Below are 25,785 nucleotides of genomic sequence, written 5' to 3'. Positions count from 1 at the left end.
AGTTTAAAATATCTTCCCAAGTTACATATTACAAAGCTCTATGACACATGATGGGGGTAAGAAGGGGGCAACACACCTGAAAGACACTACTTCCATGCTCAGTCACCACTAATGATGGGACCTACACAAGGATAGTGTACCTCATTTGTTAGTCTGACAAAAATACAAACCCAAGTACTCATGAACAGGCTAACCCAAATATACACAAAATGTTTAGAATGGGGTAAAACACTTAAGTCTTCTCTCCACTATGAAAGCTAGCTACAATTGCAGTCCTTGGGTGTAACTGGTTCTGTTAGTCATAGAAATACTCCATAAGGTAGCATGATTAATTTATTATACATTTTATTAAAAAATCCAAACGCGCGCGCACACACCCGCCATTATGGAGGGAGTTCACATCTTAAATGTTAGCTCTGTTCATCTTCTAAAGTACATCACATTTGTTTGTATACCCATGATTCTTCTCTCCCCTCAAATATTTATATCCCAACTACAAAATGAAGTTGAGAAGAGTATATAAACAAGACTTTCTTACTCTTGTTACAGTATAAACACTTGAGGTGACTAAAGATCCATGAGAGTAAGGAGGAGGAAATTTGCCTAATTAAGGAATGGAATGTTATCAAGTAGCTGAACTGCTGAAATTGGCACCTACCCTTAAAGTAACTGGCTTGTAGGGCCATGGGCACATGAAACAGTGAGATAACCTGTGCCAGGTAATTGCTTCTACTTGTTTTCAGAAGGCACATTTTTCCTGCACCTTTTCTAAATAGCCAAACACAAATTACAGAACCCAGCATTTAGATCCTGCCCACTCCGAGGTATTAAATGCACAAGGAAAAGATTAGTTATATCCAAATAACATGCAATAGAAATATTTTTAAACCAACATGGTTAAGTGTTAAGATTTTTAGAAATCAAAATATTTATTCACATAATTTTAAACCAAAGTCAAAGTAATAAATCTGTGGTAATGATTTAAGTGCAAGTAATGCTGGTTTTCTTTCACATGTGTCCTTCATTCAGAGAAAAGGCAGATCAGTTGTTCTTGAACAAGTCAATGCAGCTTTGCAAGAGGGAGACATTGTTCTAGAAAACAGAAATCAAAGCACACCAATGAACTGCTAGAATCTAAGACTTCCTACACAGTTAAGAATTAAACTCAAATCTATCAACTTAAGCTTTTCACTCAAGATCTGTAGCCAGTTAAACTGGGTCCATGCTTTTCTTCATTAAAGCAGAATTAACTGCAAGGTAAAGCCCTCTCATCCCAATTTCCTTTTGGCAAGGTCCTCTCCCTCAGAAAGTATGGCACTAGTGCCTGGGAGATGGGCCCACAGCTGAAGAGCTAGTCACCAGCCCACCAGCACCTCCAACCCAACTGTACCAATTCTGCTTACTGTGATTTAAAGGTTATATAAATGAGAAGCTGAAGGCCTTCAAAAGACTGGATTAAAAAGTTCCTAAAAATTAGGTAAGTCATCATGAGTAAAAAAAGATATTTATAGCATTTTGCACAACTTGGTTTATAAAGCTCTCACCTTAAATTTAGAAACTTTGTAATATCCATAACATTTTGGGTGTGATTATATGATACTTAAAAACTCCAATTTAAAAGGTCATACACCAAAGAACTTTGATTTAAAGTGAATAATTATCAGTGGAGTCAAAAGAATTCAAATACACATGACTGTTCAAAATCTTTTTGCTAGAACTAATGCTGAAGGTCAGTGATAATTCCTTCTCCAATGGCTCGCCCCCTTCTGTGGCCCCTGCAGCCAAAAAGCTTTCTCAAATGGGACAGCACTCTGGGGCTCCCTCCCATTTGGCTTTATCTAGGAATTACTCCAAGCTATCCTCAGAAATTCTAAGTGGATGATGGGTTTAGATACCAAAAATTCTTAAAAGTTCTTCAGTAGATACCAATATGTACCCTGAAAAATGGAGAATGTTCTCCTCCATATTTTCTTGTTGGAAGAAAACACTTACCTTGGCATGCTTTATTTCCAGTTCAGACATTTCAATTAGATTCTTTCTAAATGCTGCCACTCTTTTTCGCTTGAAGTTCATCAGTTCTGTAGGAGAGAAGTTTACCAAGAAAGCGTAATAATTTTCATTAACTTCCACATATTTCAACAACAAAATAAAATCTCTGAGGCCTCCCCCTGGTGGCATAGCGGCTGAGCGCTGGGCTGCAAAGCTGCCCGCAGGCTCTGCAGAGCAGGTTCCATCCCCGGCCACTGGCGAGGGTCCCACATGGCACAACAGACCTCTCCCGCCACGCCCGCTGCTCCCCTCAGCAGTGTATTTCGTCAGTCTGCCTGTTCTGCTCCCCGCTCTGGCTCTGGCGAATTCTCTCACCCTCCCGCGCTTCTGACTGTACCCAGTGCTTGCATAAATGAATAAATAAATCTTTAAAAAAAAAAAAATCTCTGAAACTTTGCTGCACCATCATCTTTTCTCTATTTTTATCATCTCTGGCAATTGAGGCATGGTTTGGACAGTTTAAAACTGTAGTATATGATATTCATATTCTTACCATTGTGGGTAAAAGTGAGCAGCAACAAGCATTAACCAAGCATCAAAAACTGAAGAATGGCCACTAACCACTTAGAGATCAAGATGAGCAGCTTTTCCCTTAACCTCTAGGTACCAAAGCATCTGGGGTGGTAAGTCACATACTTGCACTAATGGCATTTTGTTTTCTTTTAAAAGATTTACTTTTATTTATTTATGCATGTAAGAGCTGGGGTGTAGGTCAGATGTGTGGGGGGTGAGAGGATTTACCAGGGACAGAGTGGGGAGCAGAACAGGTGAAATACACTGCTGAGGGGAGCAGCAGGTGAGACAGGAGAGGTCTGCTGTACCATGTTGGGTTAACTCCCTGGCTGGGGATGGAACTTGTGCTGCACTGGCTGCTATTAGCTTGACAGTGCTGAGACTTTAACTCCTGCACCACCAGGGAGGCACAGTGACTTTTTTTTTCTTATTTATTTATTTTTTTTTTTTAAAGATTTATTTAATATGCATACAAGAACTGGGGTACAGGCCGGAGGTGCAGGGGGTGAGAGGATTCACCTGAGACAGAGTGGGGAATAGAACAGGCAGACTGAAATACACTGCTGAGGGGAGCAGTGGGCAAGACAGGAAAGGTCTGCTTCGCCATGTGGGTTGCTCCCTGGCTGGCCGGGGATCAAACTAGTGTTGCAGAGGCTGCAGATTGCTTCATAGTGCGATGCTTAACCCCCTGAGCCACCAGGGAGGCCCAAGGATTATTTTTTTAACTATGAAAACTGCTACTCTCATGTTCATACAACTTTTATATGGATATGTGTAGGAAATGTTGTACCATTAACCCCTGGCCTTCTCCTATTTCTGCCATAAAATTAAGGATTAATGTCTTATTAGAAATTAGGGTAAACCAAAAAACTATTTCCTCTGATTACTTTTTTTTTTTAAAGATTTATTTATTTATTTATACAGTCAGAAGCGCGGGAGGGTGGAGCGAATTTATCAGAGCCAGAGCAGGGAACAGAACAGGCAGACTGACGAAGAAATACACTGCTGAGGGGACCAGCAGGCATGGCAGGAGAGGTCCGCGTGCCATGTGGGACCCTCGCCGGCGGTTGGGGATGGAACCGGTGCTGCAAAGGCTGCGGGCAGCTTTGCAGCGCAGCGCTCAATCGCTGCGCCACCAGGGGAGGCCCTCCTCTGATTACTTTTATAAAACTTTAGAACTTAAACTCCCTGCCCTTTGGTCAAAACCTTCCCTAGGATCAAGCTGATGTTACTTGGTATACTCAGGAGCAAACTTAACCTCTTATATAACAGCTATACAGAAATACAACACAAGTAGTCATGTTAAAAAGTAAACACTCAAAAAAAAAAGGGGGGGGCAAACATCCACATTCTTACACTGATGTGTTAATACCTTGATATGCTAGGCTAAATAGCTATTCCAAGATGTGAGGCTCTCCCCCTTCTAGGCCTGCACACAAGACCAGCACTCAATACTAATGTGTCTTCTTCAATGACTACTCACATCATCCTCTGTACTATGCCCATTTTATTTTGTCAAGTTGTCCTGATTAATCAGATCAGTAACAAAGCTATCAAGAACTTTGACCAAGGAAAACAGGTTAAGACCCATTAATGTCAGTTTCTACAGAATACTGTAATTTCAAATGTAGTATACCCAGGCTTATATTTTGAAAAGAGGATAAAGCAAAACAAACCTTAGGCAACAAGACAGGACTAAATTGGCACTGTTAAAAAGCTTAACAATTTTCCCCACTAATTCCCTGTAAAAATGTCAGTCTCTGGTCTACATAAATAACCTAAGACTTCCAACTCAGTTCTGAAGTTGGTTCTTGTCCTTATAAAGTGAAATTAGCTTTCAAAACAGGTCATGCGTTTATTTTAAGAATAGAGTATTCCTTCTTTGAAGGAATACAAAAGATAGGCACATGTGTATCACATGACATCACAAAAATCTTCCAAACAAAAGCTTTGTGTTTTGCAGATAGGACATTACAATCTTAAATGGATTTGAAGCACAACAAAGGATCAGAACTCTGTGCTCATTGCTATTATCAGGACATTTCCAGCATGCCTAACCACTGAGGAAAGAAATTTTAAAGTGAAAGTAAGATTCTTCACAAAAACAAAACTGAATTTTGAGAAAGTGGAAGAATTCAAATGATCTGAGGCAAAATCAGTACAGTACCACTCTAACTATATTCACATTCTGGAAGACACATTCCTATACTTTTGGCTGAGGCATGGTCCATGACCCCTGAGAACTACAGGGCAGTGAGCTTAGACTATATACCGAATTGTGTCTAAACCTTTGTGTCTAAATTGCATCTAAACACAACCTTCCTTGGCTGTCAGCTGAAGGACCAAGAAGTAGGCACAACCCAGGAGTGATGAGTACACTCAGCACTCAAATCTTGGTTCCCATTCCCTAAGGGAAAAAAAAAAAGCTGGAATCCTAGAAGAAATAGCAATTTCCAGCGTTAGACATAGAATAGCTAGCTACTGAAAAAAATGTGGTGTGTGACAATGAACTACTAGCTCCCACTGGCAAAGTCTGGACAATTTGAGCACCAAAATAGCATAGCAATAAATCTTAGAAGCCTTTCAAAAACGGGAACCCATGACAAATAATGATTATAAAGGGAAGGCTTGTGCATACACAGGATGATGCCACGTGCTGACTCAGAGAGGGAATACTAGAGCAAGGGAAGGGGGGAAATTTGCCTTTCTGTAATGCAACCACTGGAATAAAGAACACTGACACAGGCTAAAAAGTATGATGGGTAAGATATATGGAAGGTGTCAAATTTTCTCACCACCAACTGCTAATCAGTGACTGAGGGAAAACATGTACGACAACATGCCTGCAGATGTGACAGCTAATTTTTTCCCCCAAAAGTTGAGATGAGTGCAAGTTGAAGTAGACCTCAGAGCTATGAAAGCCAAATACAGTATCAGGTTGGATCTTATAGTAGAGAATGTTCTCGGGACAAACAAAATGAGAACACAGATTGTACTCTATGTTCTCTGCAAGCTTACCTAAGTCAGTAATTATACTATAGGGATGAACGAGAAGGACCTTAGTCTTTCTTACTAATACACAACAAAGCTTTTAGGGATAAAAGGAAAAGAGTATATATACAAGTTTCAAGTAATTAAAAAAATACAAAAGGCATGTGCCCAAAAACACGTGGGAGCACATATATGTGACAAAGCAGAAAGGGTAAACTACATTATGCTAGGTGACTGAGTTAAGGGTGCACTATTTTTTTTTTTAATTTTTATTTATTTATGCATACAAGAGCTGGGTAAAGGCCAGAGAGGCAGGAGGGTGAGAGGATTCACCAAAGACAGAGTAGGGAACAGAACAGGTAGACTTGACTGAAATACATTGCTAAGAGGAGCAGTGCACGAGTCAGGAGAGGTCTGCTTCGCCATGTGGGCGAAGGCCAGCCAGGGATCAAACTCTTGCTGCAGAGGCTATGGACTGCCTCATAGTGTGGTACTTAACCCCTTGCGCTACCAGGAAGGCCCACGGTGCACTATTTAGCAAATTTTCCTTTTATAGATTGAAATTACGTCAAAATAAAAAGCATAGACAAAAGAAGAATGGCCACTCAACCTTCTTTTGCAGATTCAGAAAGTTGTTCAAATTTCTGGCAACATTCCTGTTGGTGTGCTTCTGCCAACTTAACATCTTTGCTTTTCAACCGGGCCTTATCCAGTGCTTTATTTGAGTTCTCATAGTCAATGAGGGCTTTGGTGCGCCGATATAAAAGATCCTGAAAAGAAAATTAACAAACATGACATGGTAGCTGACCTATCTTGGAAATTCACTAAAGAGCAACACAGGAGAATCCACAGTGCCAACACACTGTCCGAAACATTAAACAGCAAGAATCCATCTCTACCTTTGCTCCCACAAGTCTCAAGATTTGTCTGGCACCAAGCATTGTTGAGTTTCTTCAGAATTTTTTTTTAAATATTTATTTATTTATGCATATAAGAACTGGGGTGTAGGCCAGATGTTGGGGGTCGGGGGAGAGGGAGGGAGAGAGGATTCACCAGAGATGGAGTGGGGAGGAGAACAAGTGAATTCACTGAAATACACTGCTAAGGGGAGCAAGTGGGCGAGACAGAAGAGGTCTGCTGTGCCGCCATGTGGGTTAGCTATCTGGCTGGGGATCAAACTCAGTCTGCAGTGGTGACAGCACTGAGACTTAACCCCTAGGGCACCAAGGAGGCCCTTCTTCAGAATTCTTTACAGGATTAAGAGGGAAAAAAAAAAAAAAAAAAAAAAAAGCAACGGTGGATTAAAGGATTTCTTCTCTAACTGATCCAGTAATTGAAAAGTAATTCAGAAAATGAACCAATGTATTGAACAAAAAAGTGCAGTTACTGCAAGGTGTGTCAACTGGTGGTAATAAACATTCTTACACCACCATCCATCCTGCAAATCCCACTTCTAGAGCTCTACCCTGGGTTAATGTGAAGATTCTTCCAATCTTATAGCAAAGTAGAAGTTACCACACATCTAAATGAGCAGTTATGATAAAAGCATCACAGATTCGTACATGAAGTTCAAATACACAATTATGGGACCTCCTTGGTAGTGCAGGGGTTAGTGCTATCAAGCTATCAGCAGCCACTGTGGCCTGAGTTCGATCCCTGGCCAGTGAGCTAACGCATATATGGCACAGCAGACCTCTTCTGTCTCACCTCCTGCTCCCCTCAGCTCCCCTCACCTGTATTTCAGTCAATCTGCCTGTTCTGCTCCCCATTCTGTCTCTGGTGAATCCTCCCCCTCCTCCCCACCTCTGGCTTACACCCCAGTTATTGTATGCATAAATAAATCTTAAGAAAACAAAAATATACAATTATGCCCAATTTTATATATACTCAAAAATAAGTAACGTAATATATTTTATATAAAAGTAGTAATAAATATTTTTGTTGGAGCAGTGTAGATAGTAGGAAAAAATGCATGCTTCATTCCCAGGTTATTTCCTTTACCATTTGGCTTTGGGCAAGTAATGGTTTGACGTAGGCTACAGTAGTAAGTACAATTTAAAATAAAAACTCAGAACCCCCAAAAAACCTCTTCTGCCTCAGAAACAGCCCTTTGGACATGTTTTTGGTTAGATCATGCACCCAATAACCTACAATCCCCAATACTGTTGTTTTACTCAGCACCATCCCTAGTGCACCTAAGCTTCTCACTTACAGGCATCCCAAATTTCTTTTGTTCATTTTTAACAAAAATACACCTCCAACATGAGAGGTACTCCGAAGTCACAGCAAGGTGGTCTTGCACTACTGAGTAGTTGAGGACACCTGTCTTACCTTGGCAGCCTCTATGTTGAGCATGTAGTATCGGAGAAGCTCTGTCAGCTTTAAATCTTCATCTGAGGACACTCTGCTTTCTACTTTCTATTTAAAAAAAGTAAAGGTCACCATCTATGCAGAAATTGACACATTATAAAATATACACTATCAAAATCATAAAAATCCTTACCCTAAGTTTTTCAAATAGCTCAGCAACCTTCAACAGGTACCTAAAAAAATACACACAATTTGATTTATGGTCTTGTGTCATGTATGAAATACAATCTTACTGTTCTAAGACATAAACGAAGTCCTAGTCTTTCATGTTTTAGACTTAACTTATTCAAGTAAATGCTTTCATCATAATCAACCCATCAATAGATGTTCATGAAATCAACCAAATTTATAGCGTGCTATGCTCATGGACATTATCCCTTCTCAGTTCTCCTTCAAATACCTGTGATACGGTTTCTTACCCAATGGCAAAGTCATAAATATTAACCACAGTCGGGTCCCACAAAGCCATTAATACGTTATTTCAACATGAATCTGCCACAGGTCTAACTTTCATTTTCACATCAGAAATACCACCACCTAGATATTACACCAAACCTAGGGGTTAAGTGGAATGCTATCTCATACCAGAAATGCCTAGGATAGAGAAACTGGGGGAAAAAAATAAACACAACAGCTACCATGCTTCTTCTATACAAGTGTCTTCTATGTCCGCTTTGAACTTATATGTACAGAATTTTAAAGATTTGCTGCTGGAATCTACTACTTACCTTAAATGAGCCTACACTGCAATAAAGAACTGACACTATGTATCACCTAATACTCTTCAATTAGGGAATTAGGGGGAATGCTTTTCAAAGAAAAACTTATTTTTTTTTAAAGATTCATTCATTTATGCATACAAGAGCTGGGGCACAGGCCAGATATGCAGGAAGCGAGAGGATCCACCAGAGACAGAGTGGGGAACAGAACAGGCAGACTGACTGAAATACACTGCTGAGGGGAGCAGCGAGCGAGACAGGAGAGGTCTGCCTCACCATGTGGGTTTCTCCTGGGGATCAAACTCGTGCTGCAGAGGCTGCGGACCGCTTGATAGTGCAATGCCTAACCCCTTGCACCACCATGGAGGTCCAGAAAAACTTACTTTTTGATGACTGTGGGTTCTTCTAAAGCCAGGCTATGGAGGCAGGCTGCAGTGTGGATATAGTCATCTGCAACATCTGCAGAAATAAGAACAGCCCTTTTTTATATGAACAAGGGTTGCCCATTAGCAAAGCAAAATGACTATGAATGAATGGTATTTACTTTTATGAGATCTGGTCATTTTGTCAGCTTTTGCACAAGAATCCTTGATCCGATTATAATAGTTGATAAGAAAATTCTTCTCTTGCTCAAAGAAGTCATCTACCTCCTAAATGGGAGGAAAATGGAAGTTGAAGCAGCAAAACTTTTAAGAATACAATTATCTGCTCTGCATTAGAACACAGACACAAGCTCATTAGAAACACATAAGACAGAAGCTCCCTACAGACCAGGGAAATGCAAATTGACAAGATACCATATCATAATCAAGATAAGCAAAATTAGGTGATGGTGGGACATGTCAAATCTCTGCTATCCTCTGAGATCCAGCAACTCTCTTGATAGAGCAGTGGTATTGTGTGGTAGGATGCTGCCTGACTGTGGATACCCTTTAATCTGTGTTGGGCATGGGTGGCGATGGTTGGCTGAGAATAGGAAGCAATACTGACATTTGGTAGGCACTGGTGAGGGATGCTAAAATGCATGCATCCAGGACAGTCCCACACACCTTAAAAGTGAGTCAGAGACAGTTTCTAAATTTCGGACACATACTCAATTTCGGACTCTTTACTCAAGCCTTCAGTGGCTAAGTCAGACACACCAGATGGTAACTATTAAGGTAACTCAAAAAGGGGTAAAAGTAAAGAAAAATTATACCTACAAGGAAATGAGACTCGTGTGTTAATTTGATTTTCTACAATAGCACTATCCAGCAGAAATATGTGAGCTGCATGTGTGATGTAAAAATTTTCTAGTGGTCTCATTATAAAAACAGGTGAAATTACTGTCTCTTAATATATATCCTTATTATTGCAACACATAAAAGAGAACAAGACATCTCAAGTTCTTCATAAAATCCATGAAATCTAGCACACAAATTAAAAGGTTTTTCTCTTAATTGTGCCAGCTAATTATTTCAAGTGCTCAAATGCCACATATGACTGGAAATATAAAGGACAGTTATTGTGGAGAACAGCATAACACTCATTTTTGTGGCTTATTTTCTTTTCCTTAAATTAAGCATTTCTATTTATTTATTTATGCATGTATGCATGCATGCATGCATACATACATACATACATACATACATAAAGCAAGCAATGGGTACAGTGAGAAGCGCAGGAGAGTGAGAGAATTCAGCAGAGCCAGAGCAGGGAGCAGAACAGGCACACTGATGAACTACACTGCTGAGGGGAGCAGCGGGTGCAGCAGGAGAGATCTGCACACCATGTGGGACCCTCACCGGCGGCCAGGGATCAAACTGGCACTGTAGAGGCTGCGGGCAGCTTTGCAGCCCAGCGCTCAACTGCTGAGCCACTGGGCAGGCCCCTTATTTTCTTTTTTAAATTAAATAACCCCTTTCCTTTACAGACAAGAGAAAAATAAGGACTTAAATATGGCCAAGTAAAAATTCAATGTGTAGCTAAATATAACCAAAACCTGAAAACCAAAAAAAAAAAAATCTGAAGACCAAAATCTGAGAAATTGAACACCATGTTTCACATGTATCTCTTCCAAAGAAATAAAAGGTCATCTATTCACATGAAGTCATAAATTTTCTAAAACAGCTAAAAGCCACTCACCTTAACTCCAGAAAAAAGGACTTCATCAGCACTTTTCACCACACTTTTGAAAAAGCCACCAAACACCTCTTTGGTATTTTTCCGCCTAACACTTAGCTAAAGGAAGAGAATTCAAAACAAGAGCTTACAGTATATACTTTCCTAGGCAACCAGTACTATTTACTCTAAGCATACACATAAGATACCAAGAATTCCACCCTAACCATCAGATCTAAAACACCTAATGAATGAGATAAACCTAAACACAATTCATTTTTCTAAAAGTATGACTACTTCAGAGATATTTTAAAGATCAGTCATGCACCACATGTTTGTGGCTTTTAAATCCCTATAAAATTATCTTTTTTCCTATGTTGCTTATTAAACTTCATGGGTTAGAAGATGAGAAAGTATCTAAGCCACAACTTATCTCATACACATAAGCAATAAGAAAATAAGTGTGCTAAAAAAAATGCACAATTCTCAATTTAAATTCCTTCTAACAATTTCAAACTTAATGGTAGGAGAAAACTTCAGAGTGGGAAAAAGTCAAAATCTTTAAGCAGTTTTATAAAAATCTATGGAGAAGGGGCATCATAATATTTCCACTGTTAGATTCAGAAATTTATGTCCATTTTTTTAAGAAAATCTATCAAGCATATTTTAACTGGATCATGAAAATGAAAAGGTCTTACATCCTGATCATATTCCAGAAAAACATGAAAGTTGCGGTCTTTACTGAGAACAGGGTGAGAAGACAGGCGCTGAAGAAAGACTTCATGGGAGGATACAGTCTTCTTAAAGACAGCAAGATATTCACTGAAAGAGAAGCACATACATAGCATTCAATTGATATCATTTCACTATCTGATCAATGCTGTTCCCAGTTTAACCTCACTTTTCTATTAATACCACTAAATAAAATACCCCAAAATAGACCAAAATATTTTTGTATGACTTTTTATCTATCAGAGGCCACTGCCAATTTTGGAGTCTGTGACAACGGGGAAAAGTGATGTTGGAATTGATGGAGCATGTCGTTGAAGTTCCTACTGCAACACTGATTTAAAACCATGAAACCCTTGGAACTATCAGAAAATATAAAAAATTTTCTTTCAAGCTAGATATTACAGATCACTTTAAATTTCCCCACGGTAGGGACGTAAGTCTGTTGTATTTGTATTCAGGTGCTCAGGGCTAGTCAAGACTGGCCCTAGACAATATGGGCTTGAGAACACCAAAGAGAATTCCTGAAATAGACACCTGAATTCTAATATGCTAATGCTGGAAAAGGGCTTCATAAGAAACCTGAATGCAAACCTCAACTACAAAAAATTATTTTGTTTGAAATAATTAAATTACCACCAGATTAGAACAAGCTTTCTAAGAATCTGGAGTACTTTCACACCATAAGGGTGGTTACTATTCAGAAGGCATCTTTGTAACAGCATTCACCACTGCAATCTACTTTCAACTTATACTTCAAGCAAACTTCAGAGACAAAAGCAGCTTTATAATCAGCAGCAGCAGGAAAAAACACAAAGGTTTGCTTCTTCGCTTTACCCAAACAGCATCCCACTAACAAGTATGGTATGCATAGAGGAAAACCAGTCTGTCATGTTAATGGTCCCCAGGGAATCACTGGCTATTATACAGAGACCATGCCCCACACTCTGCAAAATAACTATACTTAAAAATTAGCTGCCAGGTTCCTCTACTGATTTCTATAAATGCACAACCACTTTCTTATTTCTCAACAGAGCAACATCAAAAAAATCCACTTACGCTTCTAGCTCTTGCTTCATCTTGGCAAATTCTTCTTTGGTCATAGACCCTTCACCTTCTCCCAGTTTCTGCATCTTCTCTCGAGGACCATCAAAGTCAGGCTTTGTAGGAGCAGGGGGAATCTGCAGCAGAGACAAGTAACTTGTGAGCATTCTTGTATTAGCAGTGATACTCTAATTAGTGACTGCACAGGAGACAGCCCAGTGAGGCTATCTTAAAAGTCACTTTTACTCTTAACTCTATTCCTTTGGGCAACCCGAAACAAGTATCCTCCCCACATTAGGCACTTATGATACCTTATGATCATGTTCAGTTTACTTACTACTAACAATTGGCAGGACACAAGGAAATTTACCCTGCTTTGCTGTTGGTTTAAAATTTATTATAATCAATGCTAAAATGAAGTCAATGGGGCCTTCCTGGTGGCACCAAAGGTTAAAGTACCAGCGCTATCAAGCTATGACACTATCACCAGCCACTGTGGCATGAGTTCGACACCCGGCCAGGGAGCTAACACACAGACCTCTCCTGTCTCGCCTGCTACTCCCCTCAGCCGTGTACTTTTTCAGTGGACCTGCCTGTTCTGCTCCCCACTCTTTCTCTGGTGAATCCACTCACTCCCTCACCTCTGGCCTATACCCCAGTTCTTGTATGCATAAATAATTAAAATAAATCTTGAAGAAAAAAAAATAAAACTAAGTCAATGAAGTATCAAGGTTATAGTCTCTAGACTTCAAAAAAAAAAGATTTTCAAATTTTTCATTTCAGGGGATAATAAAGGTTTTAATTATTGAGTGAACAGACATACCAAACATAAACTTCAGTACTAATTCTATTTTGCCAGTTCTTCAGTCAGCCTTGAAGACCAAGCCACACTTAATTCTCCTTTAAAATCAGTTAAGTCTCCGCCTCAACTTGAACAGACTGTAGAACTTTTGAGAAACCTACTGCATACCATCACCAATGCTGAGATTTTCCTACAAATCAATTCTACTTAACACCTGAAAGAAAATGTTAGAGAAATGCCAAATTCGATGCAGATAAGGTTTAATTCATTAAACTATTTATATTTTACTCTTACATTCTGTACAATATGTGCTTCATTTCATAACTGTAACACCATGTTCACAGTTTATTACCAGAAATTGCACATTCTCTAGTAGGCAGATTCATCAGACCATTTCATGATCCATTATAAGTTCTCTTTAAATGAAATGAATAGCAGGCTTCCCTAGTGGTGCAGGGGTTAAAGTTTCAGTGCTATCAGGCTATCGCCAGTGACTGTGACATGAGTTCAATCCCTGGCCAGGGAGATACCTACATGGCGCAGCAGACCTCTCCTGTCTCGCCCGCTGCACCCCTCAGCAGTGTATTTCAGTAGATCCGCCTGTTCTGCTCCCCACTCCATCTCTGGTGAACCCTCTCACCCTCCACATCTCTGGCCTACACCCCAGTTCTTCTTTGCATAGATAAATAAATCTTTAAAAAAATAAACAAGGTTAAAAAAAAAAAAAAAAAAAAACACAAAACAACTCCAGTAAATCACTTGATTTTTCCAAGATGCACTTACAATAAGCCCAGCATAGTCTGTAGTTTCAATAAGAGTGTCGTGTAGCCACACAAAGTCTTCATGCTGTCTTGTAACAGAAAACTCCGGGCTTTGAAACGTAGGCAGCGTGGTCTGTAAAGAAAGGAATGAAAAATTAACTGGTAACCCCACCACTTTTAGATAAAGAGGTTTGGGTTTCCTGGGCTGTACTGTGGAAAAATTCTGCATAATAAAACATAACATTGAAATCCAATAAAGAACAAAAAGCAACACATCATCTCTCCACCACTATGAAAGTCACTACTAATGTAATACTTGTTCATTAAAGAATTACTTTCACAAAACTACAACTTTCAGATCAGCTTAATTAAGTTGTTTTCACATGGCTTCCTAAATAACTGAGTTATGCTAAATCAAGTCACCAAGGTATTAAGAGAAAATTAGGGGAGAGGACCTTATAGATAGCTGGAAACAGCATGAAACATATCATCCAACTGCCTGATTCAAACTACACCCCAGTTATTTATTTAAAGTTTCTATCTATTGCCTCATCAGCATAAGCACCACCATTAGCTTTTGATAAAGACAAAACTAAATCAATATGAAGTTCCCTTTACCACAGGGCAGAAGACAAGCATTTAATACCTTTTAAATAGTACTTAAGTAGAAAGAGGCTAAAAACTCTACTGTACGAGTGGAAGATCTGAGTTGTTTTATTATGTGACCCCACTTGTATCACAGTACCTGGTTTGCTTCCTCATGGAATAATAGAGCATAAGCCACAATTATCAGCAATGCCCAGTCATAGTGGAAAATGCTAGAGCTAGGGCTCCTATCTAATGCTTACTATATTCGGGATGATAAAAGTTCACACTTAATGGTAAGTGCTATACTACAAATCAACAGCATCCTTCTAAGTATAGCAAGTCTCTTCTCACACCCACCATGAAGAACAAGGCTGCAACCTAGCGTTTTTATTGAAGTCTCTCTGTCACTTACCTTGGTGTGCACTGTAAATTTGACCTTATCTCTCTCACTGAGTGCATCAGGTATATCAATCTGAAGTGAGGGATCAACATTCAGGTCCACAGATACAGACCTCAGCTGAAATAAAAATGGGAACTAGTAATTAAAAAGCAGTTTATACAAGTTCATTCAGAGCAAAGTCAGTTGCGATACCTTAAATATGTATTTGAAATTGTGAGAAAACTTCCTAAATGGATGTGGTTCCAAAGTCTTCTTGTAAATAAAACTATATATCGTATACATTACACATTGTATGTCTACATGAAAATACATTTAATTAAATACTGAAGAATTCTACTAAGGCAATCAAAGAAGTTAGAGACTACAAAAATTTACAGAGAAGGCACAGAAAACAGTCATGTGGTATGGGATAAGATAAAAAAGATAACCTCAGGAGTGAACCTGTTTATATTCAGGGACTGTTACCAAAGAGATAAGGAAACTAGATGAGGTGAACTGTAAAAACTAACAACCCAAGTCTTGTTTAGCAGAACACCAGTGTGGCTGTAATGTGAGTAATGGGGCCTCCCTGGTGGCACAAGGGGTTAAGATGCAACCTATGAAGCTACCCGCAGCCTCTGCAGCACGAGTTGGATCCCCGGCCAAGGAGCTACACACAAAGTGCAGCAGACCCCTTCTGACTCACCCACTGCTCCCCTCAGCAGTGTATTTCAGTCAGTCTGCCTGTTCTGTTCCCTACTCTGTCTCTGGTGAATCCTCTCATCCCGACACCTCTGGCCTGTACCCCAGTTCTTGTATGCATAAATAAATAAATCTTAAAAAACAAAAGTGTGAGAAATGACCTAAAAACACGAGCAATGACCTAAAAATGAAAGTAATGAACCGAGTTTGTAAGTTAGAAATTCAGAGGAAAACATGCCCAACTCCACTTTTGCCTGTTTAAAAAGATCTTTTTGGAAGAACTGAGTTATTAAGAGCTACTAGAATGGTTTTCCTACAAATTTACAATGACAAACTCCCTAATTCTTAAACAAGCTGAGGGTCAATTTCAAAGGCCTGACACAAAGCATGCAGTTAACACTAGATTATTGAACAAAGGGAAAATGCCAAGTAAAGACTGCAGTTAAGAGGATGAGAAAATAGGAATACTGACGCATTTCCTTTTAAATTTCTCTCTAGATTCTTTTCAAAACTAAAGGTTCAACACCGAGGATTGACGCATTGAATTTCTAAAACTAGAAAAACTGGTTGAATTGGGTATGAAAAGATTAAACACCATTTTTTCTTTAGCATGACTATTGACTAAAATCTGTGAAAGCCAGAGTTAGCTGTGACAATGGATTTCCTCTAAGAAATTGGTTTTAAGTTGTTACCAGAACCTGATTTTAACACCAGCTATTAGTAAGATCACAATAAACTTAATAGTTTCCAACATCAACCTAAATATTTCTCCCAAATGAATTCTTGATGATCCCTATGAAATAGTTGCTTATTTGGCTGATTTTTCACATGTCCATTTATTTATGAGATCTCTGCAACCAAAGATAAAGCTTCAAGGTCAGCGATACTTCATTTTATAACAACTGTGACTAGAGCTGACATATTTCTGATAAAAGCTTCCTTCCTTCTGATAACTTTCCACTGGGCAAACACAGTATCCAAGATTTCAAAATATACACTAGAATTTTATTGCAGAGGATCCTGATTGGCCACCCTACCTATCTTGTTTGTAATGGTTACTTTTGCCAGGTCCAAGTATAAAGTGGGTCATGTATAAGAAGGGCAAGTCACTGGTAAAAAAGATGGGATAGCCTACAGGACAGACCTAAGGTGCATTTCTCAGAGCTCAGCAACAACTGTCTTCTTTCTGAAACTCCATTTCCTAAAGAAGCCAAAATCCTGGCCAGAAGTCAAAATTCTGGCCATCTCTTGATCTTTAAATATACCGACAATTCCACTTTAGCTCACTTTACAAGTCAAGTAAATTCACATGGACTATCTTCGATTTCAGGGGTGGGGAGAGAATTTAATACAGTGAATAGGGCTCATTTAAGTCTACAATCAAAGCTACAATGAACCCGACCAGTTCCTTTTTCATTCCATTGGTCTCCCCTCTTCTTCCTTACTCACAGGTTTATAGAAGTAATACTCAAGGACTACTACTATATTAATAGCTTCCTTTGTTTTCAGCTCAGAAATATTTCTTCTTGGTCAAGAATACAGAAAGAATAAGGGATAACAAAAAGTGCTAAAGGTTTTGAAAGCCTGTGAACCATAGCAGGATATCAAGCATATCCTTGCTTTCCCAGTAGTGATTCTTTTTGCCTGTCCCTAAGAGTTAAAAATACTGGCAAAATTCTGAGCATCCAGGCCATCATCAGCAACTCAACAGTTGCTGTTCACAAGTTACATGAACTTTCTTATTTTGTGGCATAGACCTCCAGAGATAATGAAAGAGATAAATCAACAAGGAGCAGGAAGTTGTGAAATGTTTCAAGTTTGTAAGTCAGCACTGTACCCTCAGCTCCAGAAGTATATTCTGGAATGTGATTAAAAGCTCAGCAGTCCTTCTGCTTACTCAACAAAACCAAGGCCCCACAGCCACACCCCACAGAACTTGGTAAATACGAAAACCACTAGGCTGGAGGGTATAAGAACTCTTCCACTCCCACCCATCTGCCACCCACCTAAATGCCCTACGCTTAAAAAGTGTTCAGTACAGCTTAGTCCTGCTAGTCAACACTAAGTCTCTGAAATGGGTCACAGATGCCAAAATGCCTGTTTAAGGCAGGGTTCAGAACCAAAATTAATTAATTAGGCATGTTAATTCATGTTTAAAACGAAACTGTTAGATTTCTACAGAAACCACTGTATCACATACTTAAAAAGTTTTATAGGTTCAGCCTCAGTGTACTCTACTACCAGATTAATCCTTACCATAATGATTACAATAATTTGTGTGAGAAGGAAAAAAGAGGTAAACAAGTATTACTTCATTTAGAAAGCAAGTTTTTAACTTAATTTAAATAAATGCAAACATTTTTCATAAAAGTCTGAAAGGAAAAAAACTGGGAGAAATCCCTACGAATTTCCTCTCCTGTTCATCAGCCTTCCCTCCCCACTGGGAACTTGACAGTGGCTGCAGCCAAGGACCACTTTTAATCCAAATTTCACTTACAACTCTCACTTTGGTACAAGATTTAACACCATCTGCAAAGTTCCTTCTTCAAAAGAGTTAATGGCTCACAGATGGCAAAGGGCACATGTGTGACTGGACAACACAGAAGGCAGGATTCTGAAAGTCAGAATGTACAGGGGAAACACCGAAAACAGAGAGAAGGTATAATATAATTGTTATGCCTGCTTCAGATTCCAGTTTCTATTAATGCCATACAACCAAAATGACAACATATTAAGCGAAGGTATCATGTACGGTGACTTCTAGAATGGGATTTAGCTGAATGCCATTCAAATCTTACCAGTTTTACACACAATGTTAGAAGTCAAATGTCATTCCCATCTTAATTTGCATGTTACAAGGAAACTAACATACACAAAGGAAAAGAGACTATTTGGATATATTTAAATAACTGCTTAGTGTCTACTCCCAAAGCAAAAGAATATACTTAAATTAGCATATACATGTCTTCTTTTGTCTCTCACCTAGATATTTTCGCTTTGCTATCCTTCACCCCATGCTTAAGAAACAAACCCCCCTACCAAGGAGGGGGCCAATATGACAAGTCACCCATGAATGGCTTGTTAGCTGGATGGAGTGAAAACAGGGAAGGGAAATGCCTCCTGAATCAGATTTTTATTTTTATCATTAAATAATACAAAAATGTTCTGCTGCAGATACACTCTAGATATGCACTCATTTCTGAAAATTAGACTCACATGAATTACTACTTATAAAGAACATATATTACTTTTCTGTTTTAACTCACAGGAAAAAAGAGTGCTTAAGAAATTCTAATAGTATATTCTTCTCCAACCCCCTCTTCTTTATGCAAGTTCAAGTATTACTGCTAAGACTATTTGTTACTATTTTCTTTCAGAAGGTAACTAAAACCCTAAAACTCATTTATCTGCATTCTATCCAAGCTTTCCATTGTGTCACTGATATGTGAAAACTAAATGGACTTACTTAAACAGCTATTTATTTCCATCTCCTGCCTCCCCACCCCGATTCATTTTCCCCCTTCTAATTATTCAGGCCTGCCAATATCACATCTTGGTCCTCCTCTCAAGGATAACAGAACCAAAGACTTCTAGGATATCTTTGTCTAATAGAAATGGTCAAGGAAGTTAATCAAACATGAACTAAAGGGCTGCAGCAAGTGATCAGATTTCCACCACTCATCTTGGTTAGACAGGACCCAGAGGGACCCATCCTGCTGCCACCAACCATTCTTACCAGCAGTCCACCAACACACAAGCTGTCTGTGGTAGAACACCGCAGACTGCAGGGCATTGGAGGCTACGAAGCCCCAAGTTCCTAGAACAGGAACCAAGGCTTGGAAGAAGGTCAGTGCTGCACACTCAGCGAATGGATAAACTAAATCATCATTTCACAAAGCTGCAAACAAGCCCCATAGAATGAGACACTAAGTTGAATTAATGACTTCATATTCATTTCAAACAACCCATATAATTACTAGATACCTGTATTGTCAAATGAAAGGGTTTAACAATGAGACCCGTAAAAACATCCTAGCACATAAATTCTATTAGGAATCAACACATTACTGCTACAGAGAAAACAACTGCAACAAATGTAAAACTAATTTCTTCCATTCAAAGTTATAGCCTACTACCTGATCCCAACAAAGCTCCCTCCCTAAAAAAATATATTCCCTGGTATATCAAGTCCACAGCCACCTGCTACAAGTATGTCCTGTTACACATTACTCACGGTGACAAACATGTTTAATAACATTCACTGCCTGACCTTTCTGGTTTACTTTATTATACACCCAAGATGAAACACAAAAAGGTTTGAAAACTTAAAAACTTACCTTTACCACCACCAAACATGATTCAGCAAAATGTAAAGAGCTGTGTGGACTTAAGCCTGTGTCGTCTAACTTGTGTCAATTAAATAGCAGCATGGAAAGGAAACTAACTGCCTGCTTTGTGGTTAGAAGCCCAGCTGTACCCGTACCCCTACCCCCGTACCCATCTTAAATAGGGTTAATAGGGACTCAGTGTTCACACCCCCCACCCATTAAAAGAATGACTGAAAAATTTTATCACAGTACAAGGCCAAAAGGAGTAAAACAGCCAGCAATGGGTAAAAGGCTGTGAGTGTTGAAGGGGTCTGTAGGAATATTACTTTGGGAGGGGTAGTTTATAGGGATTAGGGCTGAATTCCCAAACCCATTCCAATTGAGGAACTTAAAAATTCTATTGAGATTAAATTCTTGGTTTAAGTCCTGTAAGTACAGCATAGGGCAGTTCATGCTGAAGAATATTTTGATACCCTATTTTGATACCCTCTTTATAGAGTTAAAACTGGAATAGCTGTCCAGTTTAATTTTGAAGTAGGTAACCCTTTGATCCTTTGAACAGAGATTATATTGACATCTCATTATATTGACATTTATATTGACATCTCATTCTTTGTGGGACCTTGGGAAAGTTTTCCCCACTATCTCAAGTTTTTATAAAACCATTCCTAAGCCAAAATGGTGTAAATCGAAGCAATTGTTATTTATGTGGAAAAATATTTTAGTGTCCCCAGATCATTCCAAGAAACACCCCCCAGAAAATCCTGAACAAAATATACAGTAAAAGCAGAAATATAAAAACAGCCTATAGAAAGTAATTCCCCAGGACGGAGCTTGACTTTAGAATAGCAACTGTGAAAATACTCTTGGGATTTCTTTCTGTTAGCTCAAACAGGTATTAATGTCTTTTGGAAAAGAGAAGAGGGCACAGTGCCAACTTTTGAAAAGCTGGAGATACCTAAATGAATGTGGCAAGGAAAGTCTAAAATGATCTGCCTGTGCTTATTAAAAGATTCCTGCTTTGTGGTTAGAACAGAGCAATGTCTCTTTATAACCAAAAGATGAGTTCTTTGCATTTGATAGCACTGAATTCTATTCTTCATCATCTATCATGTTTCTAGCAGCAGCTCAACAGAATATTTATTACAAGATGAATTTCCTTCTGAGTCAGAAGTAGAGCATATTTCCCAGACAAGTCAATGAAAATATTCCAATACTTCATTTCATCACACAATGCTAACTACTGGCATCCACCAGTAGTACAATAGTTAAGCACTATACTGCTCCTCATAATCAAGTAAAAGCTGTGAAGTTGGTGACATCTGCATTTGTACTCCTGCTGCTTAGAATGAGTTTTAAGGGTCTGTGTCAAAAACAACTATAAACTCTTCAGGCAGAAAAGTCATACATGTTAGTATAAAAAAGATATTTTGAGACTATTATACTTTTCTCTCTAGACCATACTGTGCCTGAAAAAGTCACACAATTTATAATTGCGGTATGTGTTAGGGTAAGGACCCAATTTCTTTCTTTTTTTTTTTTTTAAAAGATTTATTCATTTATAGAAGCACTGGATACAGAGAAGCGCGGGAGGGTAAGAGAATTCACCAGAGCCAGAGGTGGGAACAGAACAGGCAGACTGATGAAATACACTGCTGAGGGGAGCAGTGGGGAGCAGTGGGCACCGCAGGAGAGGTCCACGCACCATGTGGGACCCTTGCCGGTAGCCGGGGACCCGCACTGCAGAGGCTGCAGGCAGCTTCGCAGCCCAGCGCTCAACCGATGTGCCACCAGGGGAGGCCCAGGACCCAATTTCTAAACTGCTGGAAGTTGAGTCCTTCCTCTATACTCTCAAACTGCAACTTACTCTTGTGTGATTTAGAGTATGAAACAATCAACAAATTCCATATTCCTTTTAGGAGGGATATCTCTTCAAAGTCAGTCAATGACCAGTCAGAAAATAAATAGGTGTTAGACATGAAGTAGTTTTTTGGAAAGTTAGGTCATGCAGAGAAACTTCTCAATTTATGCTTGTGAAACAAAATGTCCTGCATCCACCTTCCTTCCTTCCGTGTTTTAAAAAGAAAAAGCAGAACACTTAAAAAGTTCTAAAATACTTTCCTCAAAATAGAGCTAATTAGGTTATTTCCCTATCTAATACAACCTAACTTCTCTACATACACCCTGTCACCAGTGGCTATTTGAAGCAGTCAGACAGGCATTAAAAGACTTAAAGTATTCTTTTCCCCTCAAACAAGGACCTAACAAAGAAAGCAAAATACGTTAAAAGCAATTTTAAACCAAGCTTCACCCTGCAGCAGTTTCTTAGCGTCAGGTTTCCACTGTCCAACGTGGGCATGGACTTTAACATGAAAAAACACCTGACCACAGCTGCCCAAAACCTGAAGAAAATTACTTCTACTATCTTTCATTAGGATCCCTCAATGTTGGAAAGAAGCTAAGTCAACTTATGCTTTATATAGTGTATAATTTCCTTAGAATTTATCAATTGTAAATCTACAGACTTGAAACTAGCACACTAAAGATTACTCTCTGCAACAAACTTGACACCAACAATATCACACCATTTTAGAAAGTTTAAACCAGTGATTCTCAACCAAAGGACACTGGACACTGTTATCACTGGGGAGGAAACTGTCACACAGCAGAGGTCAGGAATACTGCCAAAACATCCTAAAATACACAGGACAACCCTCCAGAACAAAAACCTCCATAAAAAATTACCAAGCCAAAATGTCAATAGTGCTCAGGTTGAGAAACTGGTTAAAACTAAAATTCTACATTAGTCTTTAGTCACTTACTAGGACTCACACCTAATTGAGTTCAAGATCTAAAAAATTCTTTAATAGCCTCCCATAACTGTATCTTCCCACAGTGAAAAACATGGAGCAATCCTACTGAATTAATATTCACAAATGGGGATCTTAAGACACTGTGTGCAGACTACTGATGCAGAACTAAATCTTGGGCAGCTTCAAAAAAAGAAACATGAAATCCGGCATCCCTGGAGGTGCTGGGGTTAAAGTCTCAACGCTATGTAGCTATTCCCAGCATCAGTTCCATCCCCAGCCAGGGAGCAACCCATATGGTGCAGCAGATCTCTATCTCTCTGGCTGCCCCCCTCAGCAATTTATTTCAGTAGATCTACCTGTTCTGCTCCCCACGCTGTCTCTGGTGAATCCTTTCACCCCCAGCACCTCTGGTCTTGTGTGCCATAAATAAAATCTTTACATGAAATCAAGCCATTAGGTAAAACGGAAAACTTCAACCCACAGAAATTACTCTGGACTTACTTCAGTAATGGCGAAGTTTACGACTGTTCCTGTACTAATTCAAATTGCATGACAGTCCTCCCAACTGGGTGAGAGTACAAGTGTCCCTACAGACAACTCAAAAAATTATCTGACTGCATCTAAACACCAGGCATACTCCCCCAAAGCCCATGTAACCAAGTAATGAAAAGTTAAATCCAAGTTGCAGTACCATTAGGTTGAGAAGTGTTACACTTAATTCAACTACACTCTATAGCAATTTAAGAATCCCCCCAAAAAAAATATGTCCTAGAGGCAACTAGCCTCTAGCAAATATGACTAATCTAATGGGAAGGGAAACTCAAAGAAACACACACTGAAATTTGTGAGTGGGGATCTAAACATGATGTCCAGCCACTTAAATGACCTTCTGGCAAATGGCAGACCAGAAAACCTTAAAAGATGCAAAATGACTGGAGGCCAGAGTGACTTAATTCTGAGAACAAGGTTCTCCATAATCTCCATTATTTCCTCATACTATAGTTCCGGACAACTGAGAACTTTCATCCAGTCAGGATGGGGGGGGCACAACACTCCTAGTTTACATAAATGGGGTGCCTGATACAATCTTTCCCATTGGTAGAGGAGTGGTTAAATTAAGCAACTGTTCCCCTACACTGCTTTTCGGTAAAGTAAGCAAAGCCAACACTTTTACACTAAAGAATGTGACTAAATGAAAGTCAGATTATCAGATACAGACTCCATCCAGCTTTGCTGCACTGGCAATAAAGAGTACTGTATGAACATTCAAAGTTCTAAAGAATCAATTATGTGCTCCATTTTTATTAGTGTCTACCCTCATGTGCAAACCCGGGAATCCCTGTCCTTGTGGAAATGCCAAAGCAAATAACACAAATGTCTAAATTTGAAACATTCTGGGTAAAAATGTAAAGTATTTCATTTGACTAACAAACGTGAGAGCACGCCCAAGATCTGGTCTCCTGTTATTCCACACTTGTTCCAAGCTTTCATAAATTCTGTTTTGCTGGAGTATCAGTGGCGAGTAATTTATTTAAAAAAAAAAACAGTCACAATAAATTGTAGATCAACTGAAACAGTTAAATCCGACCCTACATTTACAAAGTCATATTTCAATAGAGCAGTAACCTTGTTGAAACCATTCAGTCCAACTCAACCAAAGGGGTCGATTCCTAAATAGAAATTTACTAGGTACAATTTTAAGATGCCTTCTAGGTTTCTCAAATTTAAGTGCGCCCTTTCATTTTCGGTCAAACTTTCCTGTTGAAGATTCTGCACAGAACGTTGTGGTTCAGACCACAACTGTTTAAACAGGCCAGTAAAGAGCAGAAGCAATGGCAGTTCTCGAAATCTTTAACGGGCTACGGCAATCCGAATTGACTGCATTAAGCCTTTCCGACCTCAATTAACTCGAGGCATCGAGTTAATTTACAAAATCACGCCAATATTTAAGAGCAAACACCAAATTCGAGTATTTGAGCACCAACTAAAAGTTAAAAGAACTCTTGCAGCCTCCTAGAATTTATAGTTGTAAAGAACACGCTTCAAATTTTACTTGATGTAACGCCCCAGAATTTGGACCAAAAAGGCTTCCCCGAGGGAGGGTGGAAGGGACCAACCTAACCGTTCGTTACATCCCAAGTAGCTCTCTCGTTCACTGCTACTGCCCAGGGGTCACTAGGTGAAGGCTGGTCCTCAGGAGTTTTCAGGTAATGCGCACACCCTCGGGCGCAGAGACGAGCCCGACCCCGCGCGCGACAGGGAGCTGATCTGGCTCCTCTCGCTCGCGGCCGCGGGAACGCAGGGAGCGCCCCAGGGACACGGGACAGAGGGCGCACGGGGTGTGGACGGCGTTTGGCGGGAGCTTCACCGGGAAAAACCAGAGCTCGCCCCAGAGAACGCGGGAAGGCATGTGCGGGTCCGGGACATCGGCGGGGCCTCCAGTCCGGAGCCTGAGGGAGGGAAGGGCCTCACCTTGCTGCGGTCCTCCTCCTGCTGCTGCTGCAGCAACTCGGGAACCGCGGCCATGGCGACGCGGGCCTCGAGCTGGGGCTGCCTGGCTGTGCGAGGAAAGAAGAGGCTGGGCCGCCGCCGTCGGGGCGCCTCTTAGGGGCGGCCGCGGCCCCGCCTCCAGTGGCCTCCCTGCCCGATGGCGGCAGGAGGCCGCGGGACTCCGCCACCATCCCAGCAGCCCCGGGAAAGGCGAGCGGCGCGCCACGTGCTCCCCTAGAGTGGCCTCCCCCGTCCCCGCTGCCGTCCATGTTGGAGCCGGGCAAAGAAGCTACACGGGGCCTACCCTTGCTCGGCGCCACGCGGGAAACGCCGACCGCAGGACCGCGACGCTGAGAGGACTAACAGACACTCTCCCAGCGCAGCGCGCCTCAAGAAAGAGCGCGGGC

The 25,785-nt window shown here is 40.1% G+C and overlaps 1 protein-coding gene and 1 non-coding gene across 2 annotated transcripts; both read right to left on the bottom strand.

Annotated features, from left to right (window-relative positions):
* Positions 1–289: 289 nt before the first annotated feature.
* On the bottom strand, positions 290–25,704 carry SNX5 (sorting nexin 5). Its single transcript, XM_037494245.2, has 14 exons — positions 25,683–25,704; positions 25,361–25,446; positions 15,079–15,183; positions 14,101–14,211; positions 12,531–12,652; positions 11,441–11,564; positions 10,767–10,862; positions 9,187–9,292; positions 9,026–9,101; positions 8,057–8,096; positions 7,885–7,971; positions 6,164–6,323; positions 1,993–2,078; positions 290–1,092 (listed from the first exon to the last, which is right to left on the bottom strand). Exons 2-14 carry the CDS (start codon positions 25,412–25,414, stop codon positions 1,042–1,044), a joined length of 1,218 nt encoding a protein of 405 aa, XP_037350142.1. The 5' UTR covers positions 25,415–25,446; positions 25,683–25,704; the 3' UTR covers positions 290–1,041.
* Positions 19,407–19,641, bottom strand: LOC119237766 (small nucleolar RNA SNORD17). The gene has a single exon (XR_005123411.1). It is a non-coding gene; the product is annotated as a small nucleolar RNA SNORD17 (small nucleolar RNA).
* Positions 25,705–25,785: the final 81 nt, after the last annotated feature.

The sequence above is a fragment of the Talpa occidentalis genome, unplaced genomic scaffold, assembly GCF_014898055.3.
Source record: "Talpa occidentalis isolate TD23 unplaced genomic scaffold, MPIMG_talOcc4v2.1 talOcc4.10, whole genome shotgun sequence".
NCBI lineage: Eukaryota > Metazoa > Chordata > Mammalia > Eulipotyphla > Talpidae > Talpa > Talpa occidentalis.
The sequence above is the reverse complement of the archived record's forward strand: the minus strand, read 5'-3'. Positions and strand labels throughout refer to the sequence as shown.